Consider the following 12,197-nt stretch of genomic DNA (forward strand, 5'->3'; position numbering starts at 1 on the left):
AAGTCTGCAGTGCACATATTAAAGTTTCAAATCAGAGGTTATTTATATACAGCGCCATCTATTAATCCAAAGCTTTGGTAATACACTTACTCTGCTCGTAAGAGTTTTTCTATCTTCATCGCTTATTCCCAGGCCGGGTAGCACCATGTCGCCACAAATAGGTACTATTTTGTGAATTCCTTTGGGATTTTCTTCGTGTGCTTTGTGAAAAAGCTGAAAATATTTTAAGTGTTATACAAAAATAATTTATAGAGATGGTGAACTATAAACTTCACACATGTCATGCATTTGTACAATTTCATAGTACAACGCCATCTAGAGATGATTTGAACAACTATGTTAAAACATTTTGCAAATGTCACTTACAAATTCATCGAGCATCTCATGAAGACGAGCTCTTGGGTCCTTTCCTTTCTTGTCTCGTACCAATACGTATATTGTGTCAACATTTCCACAAGACCGCAGTAGCTTTTCAATCAACACTGAAATAAATTCAAGAAACAATAATAGATGGCGCTAATGTGTACAATTAAATTAATTATTTCCAAAACATAAATAATATTGTCTTGAATCCTACAATTGCTATAATAAAGCATAAAACCTATATCTATAAAGATTGCAGTTATATATTACATTTTTTTTCCAAAGTAGATACTGATCACTGACTACCAGCTGCTTGTACTTCTAGTAGCGCATAATTCTGACCGCCATTGAAGGCACTCAGTACTTTGTTTCCCACAATTTTAACTACACTACGCATCAAATCCAGTGCAGGCTTTTACCTTACTAGTACAGCAATTTTCTTTTTCATTAAGACAATATCATGCCACACACCCAGTATTACGGGACTGTCATTTATACGCATCTTTTATGATGAGTCTATTTCTGTCACAGAGTAATACTTATAAAAGATTTGTTGGCTTCCTGTTTTTGTACGCATTGTTATTACAGGGCGGCATTTGTACCGCCTTAACGTATTTTAGACTTTAAATTAAGACCGTAGAGTCAAAGAAAGTATAAAAGTTATTATTCATTATATAATATTGAAGCGTAGTAAGGTTCAATTTGTTGTACATAAAGCGAAGTGTTTATACATTATATAATCATTTTAATTATTACGTAGCAAGCATTCGTATGATGGATATTTCAATATAAAATTAATTAATTAAAATGTATCTTATAATTTCAACTGTGTTCATACAGGTTCCGTGGTGTAGTGGTTATCACATCTGCTTTACACGCAGAAGGCCGCCAGTTCGATCCTGGCCGGAAACACTCTTTTATTTTTTGTTTTTAATTTGTTTTTTACTTTACTGTAGGAAAGGAACAGTATAGGTTTCCATACTGTAGGAATCTTTACTCATTTAGGTGAAATATTTGACATTGTACAATTTTTAAATACTAATACTGTTCAGTCTCCAGTAGTCACATTGACAACACGAAAATCGACAGTAAAGTTGTTAGACACCTACTTCATAATAATCTACTATGAGACATCTCACATCACGTCACGTCTTCACGATTAGAGCCCTTTTATTAAGAAAGAATTTGGTAATCTCAGCGATATGTTTACTTCAAAGGTTATCTTTAAATCGTGAGGCATGGGGAAACGAGGGTAAGCCAAGTTATTTAAAGAATAGACCGGTCTCCAGACGTGGCCGAGACAATTCAACCAGTTTATATTGTTTTCAGACTACAGAATGTTTCTATTAATACAATACATAATAATAATATCAGAACAGTGTTATATACTGTCCAACTGCTGGGGCACGGGCCTGCTCTACTATTGAGAGGGATTAGGTCTTAGTCCACAACGCTGGCCTAGCGGGGATTGGTAGACTTCACGCACCCTCAAAATTCCTATAGAGAACTTCTCAGGTATGCAGGTTCTTCACGATGTTTTCCTTTATCTTTAATACAGAATATAACTACACAAAGATATATACACGCAAACCCACTACCCTCCTTTCATGCAGGTCGGTAAAAAGGCATTATTTATTCGTTTGTCTCCTATAAAAAAATTAAGTGTACTCAAAAAATCTGTTGACACTGACGGCATGCGGTCATGTGTTTTTAAGTTGATAAAAATGAAATAGACTGCGTGTAATGTCCGCATTTATAGAAGCAGCATTTGCTATAATATGTATATCTTTATATGCAATATTTTCAAATTAAATATATATTCTGATGGTTTCATTTTATTTTTATATACCTGTACATATATGTACATATATGTATGTAAAAAAAGACAAATCCTTTGTTTAAATGCCACTATGAATTACAAAGCGCTGCACTCTTCTATTCTATGCAATATAAGACAGTAATTGATCATATCCGGTAATAAATATTAGCTATATTATATTTTAAAACACTTCTTTATTGCGAGTACCGAGGCTGAACTCCGGGCAGCTTACATAGCATGGAAATGTGTTATTCTAAAAAGATAAACAGCACTTTATTGTACATTTATAAAACAAAAAGAAAGATATTTTGTAGTTTTTTATGTTTGTTACCTCAGATCTCAGCAATTTTTAACCTATTTGGAAATATATATATTTTTTAATAGAATATTTATATAAACTATAAATAAATGCTCTTAACTCCGCAAGGTTGCAAGAGGCATATAACGTATCTTACCAAACTTGTCTAGGTGACCATAACCTTAGGTAAGGTAAATGAGCCGCCATATTGGCCATAAATATTGCAATCTTCAGAAAAATAAAGTTTTTTTTTGCGTATTTTTTTGCATATACTTGGTTTGTGTGTAGGAATCGAACCCACAATGTTCCGTTCACAAGCAATGACGTTACTACGAAACGAATATGGAATTGAATTTCCTTTATTCACTTTTTACAACTAATTGATGATTTTTTTATAGAATTCTTAGCAGTCTAGCGTTTCTTAAACAGTTTATGCCTTTACAAGGTTACTTCCCTTTATTAAAGGAAACGGTTAAAGAAAACATCGTGAGGTAACCTACACAGATATGTATCAAATAGCGGAACTCACCACCTCACTCCAATGGCAAAAACAGGATAAAATAATTAAGTATATTTAAATAATTCTGTGAAAATATATATGAATATGTAATGAATTCATTTTGAAAAAAAAACTACACAGATAAGAATTGTCTAAACGAATTTCTGTAATATATGTAGTTTGTCAGTCTTAGTCCTGAACCCTCTTAGTAGTAGAGCACCACCCTCAGATTAGTACAGTAGGCCCGTGCCCAGCAGTGGGACAGTCAATATATATTACAGGTCTGGAATTATTTTTATGTATTATTATTTATAATATTTTTATGTTATGAATGTTTTACATTATTATGTGGGTATTGTAATTTACTAGCTTTTGCTCGCGCTATCACCCGCATGATAGAGATTTTACGGAATAAATATATTCCCGGGATAATAAATATGTATGTATGTAATGTAGCTTCCTTTTAGTGAAAAAAAATCAAAACAGGTTTAGTAGTTCGTAAGTTTAGCGCCTTCAACAAACAAACTCTTCATTTTTATATATTTTTATTTTTATCATTCAGTGCGCGAAGGTGTAGTTTTCACAGCGGCTATCAACCCTCTACATAATATAAAGCAATATACACAACCTTTTCTAAGCTGCAAATATAAATAAAAAAAAGTTCAATTAAATAATTTTAATAAATAAAATTACAAACACCATTTGTTAAAAGGGAAGAGATATGTTGATTTTATAGAATAATTTTTTCTACTACACGGCTGGCCTTCAAACTTATTCTGCCATCTGAAAAATAGTAAAAATTCAAACATTAGTACTTGTGGTATACGATACTGAATTAGTCAGCTACTAACCTTGTCTATAATAGTATAACGCAACTCAGATCATTTCATTACAAAATGTAAAATAGTTTTTAAAGTACGTTGAGATAATACCGGATGACAAGGTAAAGCCAATGTTTCAAAATTCCTGCAAAACTGTAACTAAAACTAATTCATGAGTAAACGATTGTAATAAATTATATAATGACACTTCAGACCATCTTATAAGTAAGTATATACTTATCAACGGAATTATCCCGTGATTCGGTCTTACCCCAACTAACCCTATTGCATTTCCCATCTTAAAATATAGGCATCTCACTATGCATACTCTATTTCGCAAGTACTTATAAAGTCCTACAAACCCAAACAAAAATGTTTGCACAGTGTACATTACTGACGTGACGGCAAAAATGTACTAAGCAAATCTATTTAGACGATCTCTCGCTTACCAGAGGCTCATTACCACAATGGAAGTAAATGTATTTGGACACAAATGGCAGGAACCCTTTTTTATTTAAAAATTACGTTCTATATTACATTAGATTTATAACCACTTTCCCTTTATGTAGGAATAATAAAAATATAATTTCTAGTATAAATTCCAAAATAAGTTTCGTAACTTTTAAGAACTTATTTACCTTTTTACCATCTCAAAACACTCATGCACATCAAACTCATGCTGCAAAAACAAAATCTATGAAAGAAAACAAAACAACAAACGACATTCAACAAAAATACTGACAATAAATAAAAATAATAGCTTGCGGTCTCTATAATGCTAAAATGACGATGAACAACAAAACTTGAAACTAATTTACGGATTAAAATAATTTAATAACGAAGCTTTATTATAATAATAACTACAAATATTTTACAAACGAATGACTTCTAACACGAAGTTGCAAAAAACAACATTTATTTTATTGTAGAATCCGTCACCTCATCGTCAGTAACTATGTCGAAAGTATACAGGAAGCCTTAATCTATGATATTTGCGCAACACTTGGCCGATGAACAAAAATCGTGTACAATAGCAAAAAAAAAAAAAAAACAAATCAAACTTACCTTGATTCATTGGCACTTGATAAAACACACTCAAACACATGCAATACAGTTAATTGGATTTACTTGTAGTTTCTTAGAGAGGAGTACGCATGCAAAAAGAATAATAGCTCGTCGGATTTGCTTACCGAAACATCTGGATTCCATTTTTGTCGGCAATGTTAGGTGATAAAATGTACTCGCCATATTAAAGCATACTTTAAGAAAATTATAAGTGTCCGATAACTAATTTTGACGTATATTTCAATAGGAAAATCGCGTCTGACTTCTTAGTGATTGGAATTTGTGCCCAATATGGCGGAGGTTATGCAAACTTCGATTGGATCAGATGTGCGGTGCGTCTTTAGTCTTTACCCATGCTTAAAATTAAATATTTTTTCATGCCGGTTTTTTAGTGTCATTAACTATATATCCACAGGTTTTACATCTCGGTACAAATGATTAAAATGTTTGAACTATTATCTATTTCTACTAATTAAATAAATACATTTTATGGTACTAAATTGCGCTCATGATCGACGCATTGGATGTAATCTTGTAATATCCAGTAACTATTTACCGTACAGCGAACATTCTACATATTAAAGCTTATAAAATCATGCAGCTCACCTTTCCCAAGGAACCCAGTACCACCCGTCAAAAACACACACTGGTCTTTGTAAAACTCTTGTATGGCTGTTTTTTCCGCTTTACCCTTAGTTAATTTTCTCTTCTCTTCTTCTCTGGCGTCTACTTTGTCCTCCTCTCCGTAGCAGTTGTCCAGCTGGTTGGCTGAGACGAACTCATGGTCTTCCGAGAAGTCCAGCATGGGTGCTGTAGGGTTCATGGCTTGGTTTTCCACGTCTGCTATGCGGACTGAAGTCTCCAGATCCTGGGGAAGGATTTTTTTATATAGATCGAAAATTAAACTAACTTTAGACAGCTTTCTCTATTTATATCTATATGTATATTATTAGCAGGCCAACAAGTTTTAACAATACTTAAAGTATTTAAAATATTTCGATGGGATAATTGATTCGTACAAAAGTATAATTTATAAGAAAATTAAGTAGGTATGAGAAATAAAACATTGTGAAAGTATGATTGAGTTGCGAAGTGAAGTTTATTACAATGAGATATAAAGAAACGCTCGTGTCCCAATGGATGCATCTCATGTGTTCATATGCATGTGCAGACAAAATATCCATAACCGGATTTAAATATATTTAATCTAGCTCATGTTCCGAATCTAGGTAATAAATTAAGTTTTTTTCGACATCTATACCAGTTTGTTGCACCAGACTTACAACAAGAAAGACAGTTATTAAATATTAGTATTTTATATTGCAAAACTGTCGGATGCTCCAACTAATTGACAACTTAGTTGACAATTTCACAATAATAGAATCAACATGGTGTCATGCTTCCAATTCCCATTTGTTGTGATCGGCTGTACTGATCTGTAGTGGAAGCAACATAATATGTACCGTGCTTCTGATCTAATTCCCATTTTTCGCGATTGGCTGTGCTGTGCTTAGATAGGTTGATCATAAAATTAAGATTGCGCTGCAACTAGTTTCGTGTTATGATTTCGTTTATTAAAAACCGAGTTAATTGTGCATTTATAATATTGGTTCCTATCGATTTAGTATTATTAGTACCTATCGATTTAATATTTAAACTGGTATATAAGGCACTGAGGAGAACCATTCCTAGATTGGGCAATTTTCAAGAACACTCACACTCACACACTCCAAGATTTTTTTTTAAATCGATCAGGGTCCGAGATAAAATAAAAAATCATTTACATGTAAATTATCTTGCAACTCTTTGCTCAGATTCCTGACGTGTTCCAACTCTTTCAGTTGCTTGTCTGTCGGCTTCCCGTACACGTCTATATCAATCTTCTCCCCTTTCCTTTGAGCTTCTACCCACTTCTCCATTTTCTCTGATGTGATACCGGCGTCTAATAATGGTGAATCTTCTAATGAGTGATTCATATTACTGTAACAATAATGAGGTTAATGTGTTAGTCTGTTAAAGTTTGTTTTAAATGGGGTGATAGAATTGTTATGTAAAATTGGATCCTATCCACGATTCCCAGAGAACGGCTGTTATATATTTTACTCGGTGTTTGACTCCGCCCGCGTGTCAAACTTGTCCCAAGTGTCAATACATTCTTTTCTAGGATAAAAAATAGAATATGCCACTCTAGCAGTTCAAGATTACTAAATTTCCAAAATATCGATTTAATCATTTGTTATTGAAAGCTTAGTAGACAGATTTAGTTTCGCATTAATATTAGTATTTAGTATTGATTAGTATGGCCCGATGCCCTTAATCTACATGACCTCCTGAGTTCAAGGCTCAATAGATAGGGCAAAAACGAGAAGTCTTATAAACAAATCAAGTCCATTATTGTAATTTAGTATCTTTTTTGTTGATTTCGTAATATTCTTGAAAACATTAATAGAGGTATCTAATATATTTTATCTCCAAAATCTCACATAATAGCAAACGCCAAATTAAAAGACAGAAAGAAACAAACAAAATTTATAGTTAACAGTTGCTGCGTTCTAAAATTGAATTTGCACATAGACTGCAGTCAGAAATTACACAAGACATAGTCTAGTCAAAACCGGACAGAGCCGGATCTTGAATTTTTTGGAGGCGGGGCAAAATTTGGATAATGCCGTCCCTGACCACCTATATTTTTAACTTTGTCATCATCATCATCATTTCGCGCCCCGCGGGAAATAATTATTTATGTGTGTAATGTTCTGGATGTCTTAGTAGTCAAAGTTGTGTTAAATATAAGTTGTGTATTCGTCTACCAAGTTTGGATTTGCCGCCCTCTGAATTCGCCGCCCGGGGCACGGGCCCCGGCTTGCCTCCCCATAGATCCGGGGCTGAAACCGGAACAAGACCAACCACTTTTATACATTAAAAAATAAAAGTGAAACGCACCTTTATGACCGACAAAAAAGAGATTTTTCAAAACGGGGCCAGATTCTGAAGAAATCTTAATTTAAGTTCGAAGTTTTTTAGCGAAAATATATGGTTCATAATTAGAAATAAACAAGTGACTACAGAGAAAGACGTCATAGTCTTATGACCATTGTATAGTAAAAATGCTAGGCTACACATCATAGTTTTCATTCGTGAATGGGTAGGCAGTGATGCAACTTATCCACCCACTTTTTTCTGTGTGAGTTCTCTGTCCGGAATACCTTTCTGCGAGTCCAGAGATTAGAGTCGGATGGCACAAGTTTAATATATTAATAAATATAGCTCGAGGACAATATATTGCTGGTATTGAATATTTAAATTCGCCCGGATAGTGCCACCGTACATGAGGTCTTTAAAACCTGTCATAGTGGCCCACAAGTGTTTCGGATTGTCGTTAAGCTTGTGTAAATCCGGTTTCAAACAGGCCGGCATAATTGTGTCAACTGACGAAGGATAACCATCTCTCGTTAGTCGATATTTTACATGGATCCCATTCGGCTAAACATCAGGGCCCTTATTCTGTATGATAGTGTTAACGTGTAACGCGGCCGTGTCATGTTATCTTCGAGAAATGTGCGTGGAATGGTATTCTGTAAGCCAAATTTCTATAGTCCTAAACATGATGCGTTGGGTTACGTGCTTGTTACGCACTGTCAAAATAACGTGCGGGATAGAGAATAACGCCCCAGGTGGGAATACTTTGCCGTAGCCATATGGAAAAATACTACGCGATGAATGAATGAAATCGACATTAGCATATCAAGTTTTATTCATAAAAATGACGAATTAAATTCCAACCAGTACAAAGCCAGCCTGATGTAAGAAAGTAAAAAGGTTTTATGCGGCTTGCACCTTACCTAACAGTTTAGATAGCAGTAAGACACTTATAATATTATATGTGTTAAAGTCCGGAAACAAACTATTATTTAAATGAACTAAAAGAACTAGTTTTGCATAAAATAATAAGAATACGAGTAGTAGGTAAGGTAAAAAAGCGTAATAGCAGCTTTGGTAACAAATAGGAAGTATTATTTAATAATACGTTTGAATAAATTAAATGTTGGGTAATTTAATCAACCATCCCACGGCAGCCAACCTCGACGGAGATCAGCCAGGTAGGAAGAAGATTGCACGAGTTTGTGCACAATATACGGGTGTATACTACTACACTCTGTGTTCCTATACTCTCATAGTCCGGTGAGACAGCACTCCGTATTGACCGGAGAGAGATCAGGCGCAGTACCAACGACTTTACGTGCTTTCCGACGCACGGGGATATCACACCGCCAACATCCTGTCATCGAGCCTCAACTGAGTAATTGTTAAAATGGAAATATCCAGTCAAAATGTTTTGGCTCGACTCGAGATACGAACCTGGGACCTAAGCACAATAGTTGCACTGGTACTTACCGCATACGTGATACAACTACGCCACCGAAGCACTCAATTCAATTCTAACGTAAACAGTTAAAGTTTGTGACTTTTGGTAATCTCTGAAATTACTGATTAGATTTAGAACAAATGTTTATTCTACATTGTTATTAGGACTATTTAAGAACGGACTTTTCTACGAGCTCAACTGTCAGGGAAGCTAATTAGTTAAGTTTGAAATACTTATACTGCGTTGTGAAGAGAAAGATGATAGAATTATTTATTTAAGTAGTCGTTAGTAGCTGTCAGAGCTCGCAATTCCTGAATAAATTTACAATATTTCATAAAAAAAAAATACTATGCTCCATGTCATAAATGTGTTATGAATGATACTTGAATTCTTTTTTGTCGTGTGTTTTTATAGTCACCAGTAAGTGTCAACGCCCAATAATTTACAATATTGCGAAAAAAAACACGATACATTATAGACAATAAAATGTTTAATTATTTTTTTATCACATGTTTTTGGATTAATCGAGTATTTAATTAACAATCGCTTGACCTGCCTAATCTTTATTTTTATGGCACACTTCTAAGAGATACATATGTTAACATCCGACTTAATTATATCTATGTCTAGTATTGATTCGAAATTACGAGAATTTACGTTTAGTGGCTGCCTCGACGCCCGACTGCCTCTGTGACGTTGTTATATTGCAAGTGCGGCACGACCACTGCTCTAGGGTTTCGGGTTCTAATCCCAGGTCAGGCAAAGGAATGTTTGAGTTTTCTGCTCACTAACAGTTTGGAGTCTGGTGTTGTGCTCTCTCTATACGTTTGTATCAGAGGCGGTCTTTGGGGAGGCGAACCGGGTAATCGCCCGGGGCCTCGTGCTTACACAGGCCTCGCGCGGTGCCTCGCAGGACCTTTTTTTACGTTCTTACCGACGAAACTGTTAAAGCAGGGGAACGTTTTTCACTGCCCGGGGCCTCGCATCTGTTTCTTTTTGCTTTCGCCTGGGGCCTCGCGTCGTTTAAGGCCGCCACTGGCTCGTATCACATCATGGGACGGAATTCCCTTGTCACAAATGTGTGCAACAGTTACGCCTCTTACTACGCTTTTGAGAATAAAAAGCGTTAGTGTGTGTGTGTTATCTTTATTTATAAATCACCAGTTTGGTTTCGGCTTCGACTGCCTCGTATTCTGAAATACGAAGCCTATAGTACTAAAACGGTACAATTTGTAGATAAAATAAACTTCTTATGTATCTACAAGCTGTTCCTCGCGGCTCGGCCCACGTGAAAAATGTTTTCCGATATAAAAATACGGCTCTTTATTTTCTCGGGGTAAAAAGTAGTCTTAATAGCACGCTGGAGTAATGTAGCTTCAGCTTTATACATTAGTATAGATTAGCGAACTATATCTGAATCAGAACCATATCCAGATGTAGCTATTCAACCTTAATATTACTTAACTTTTACTGTTACTACCTTTATCAATTTATTGAAAAGTGTCAAAAAATTTACGACATTTTTTATGAAATGGAAGACGAGACGAGGAAGCAATTTGTCTGGACTATATATTAAATAAATATTAAACTAAATATTAAAATATTAATATACTGTAAATAAATACAATATAAAATACATTTTCGGCCCACCAATTATGGCAGGTATATGCATATTGACGAATAATTTATTTAAAAGTGAACTCTAGGTGTTTTAGAATATTTTAATATCATCAAAAATATTCCTTATTGAATTGTCTATGATAATCCCTGCCAGTCGACCAAATCATGCCTTTCAAAATCATATATACAAGGGCCGATCCCGAACGCGACATAATTACGTCGGCCATTATGGAAGATTAACACCACGTGTATGGTGGTCGATATATTTGTTAACGGTAGAATATATCTTATACCCACCCGGATAGCGAGCATTGTACTTAAAGTCTTAAAACATGTACTTAAAGTGTGTGTGTGTTGCGTTCCGGGATCAGCCTGTATATATCCGACACCAACATGCCGCCATAATTATGTCGATGGTCAAGCGCTAATCATCTGTCAGTCGATATTCTATTAGACCCCACTCTACTTACCATCAGGTGGGGAGAGGTCACTTTGCCGTGTTAGAATCAAAAAAAAATATCCGCGCGAATACATCCAACCGCCAGCGTATTGACGTTAGTTCGTAGTTCTTACGTACAAGAACGATAGGTACAAAATAACTCGGACTGTGTCCACTCACAGACCAGGCTGTTTAAAAACAGGTTTGCATCAACATACAAGATTGTTGTTAATGTATCTTGTTATAGAGATCACTGTTTTAATCTTTAATAATTCGATTAACAACGTTAGAGAATATAAATGCAATTTCTATGTTTCGACAGGCTTGCTCCCTATATTATGAGCACGAAATTACTATCATATGAGTGCACTTATACTGGCTGACTATGAAGATAAATGTTTTTTTTTAATTACTTGTAGCAAACACAATAGCAACAAGATATTCGCTAGAAGATATAGCATAAAGCGACACACTTAGTGCCAATATTCCTAGTATGTATTCTATTGATGTATAATATATTGTACCACAGCTGGGCACGGGCTTCTACTATGCAGAATTTAGGCCTCATAGACTACCATACTGGCCATGTACGGGTTGGTAAACATGACATATCATCGAAATTCTTGTAGAGAACACGTTAGGTATGCAGATTTTCTCGCCATGTTTTCCTTCACCGTTAAAACATGTAATAATTCACAAAGAATACACACATAACTTTAGAAAAGTCAGAGATGACCGGCCTTGAGTTTTGAACATGCGGACATTCGTCTCGGCAGTCAATTCCACTTCGAATTAGGCTATCGCCGCTATTCCATTGATGTATCCGGTCTATTTTGTTAGTGACATACAATAAAGAGTTCATCACCTTCAGCTTATAGAAATCGACTGCTGAAGGCCTTCCTTAAAA

The 12,197-nt window shown here is 35.1% G+C and overlaps 1 protein-coding gene and 1 non-coding gene across 3 annotated transcripts in view; one reads left to right on the plus strand and one right to left on the minus strand.

The window, feature by feature from the left end:
- Positions 1 to 12,197, minus strand: part of LOC115456176 (fatty acyl-CoA reductase wat) — a 42,097-nt gene that overhangs the window by 5,074 nt on the left and 24,826 nt on the right. Inside the window, exons 2-5 of one of the 2 annotated variants that reach the window (XM_030185123.2) lie at positions 6,650 to 6,845; positions 5,472 to 5,733; positions 367 to 482; positions 91 to 213 (exon numbers count right to left, since the gene is read on the minus strand). In XM_030185123.2, the coding sequence (XP_030040983.2) occupies positions 91 to 213; positions 367 to 482; positions 5,472 to 5,733; positions 6,650 to 6,841 (693 nt within the window). In that variant the 5' untranslated portion in view covers positions 6,842 to 6,845. The remainder of the gene's footprint in view (positions 1 to 90; positions 214 to 366; positions 483 to 5,471; positions 5,734 to 6,649; positions 6,846 to 12,197) is intronic. The other variant, XM_030185124.2, reaches the window with a different exon arrangement.
- Positions 1,203 to 1,275, plus strand: Trnav-uac. The gene has a single exon. It is a non-coding gene; the product is annotated as a tRNA-Val (tRNA).

Source organism: Manduca sexta, chromosome 28, assembly GCF_014839805.1.
Source record: "Manduca sexta isolate Smith_Timp_Sample1 chromosome 28, JHU_Msex_v1.0, whole genome shotgun sequence".
NCBI lineage: Eukaryota > Metazoa > Arthropoda > Insecta > Lepidoptera > Sphingidae > Manduca > Manduca sexta.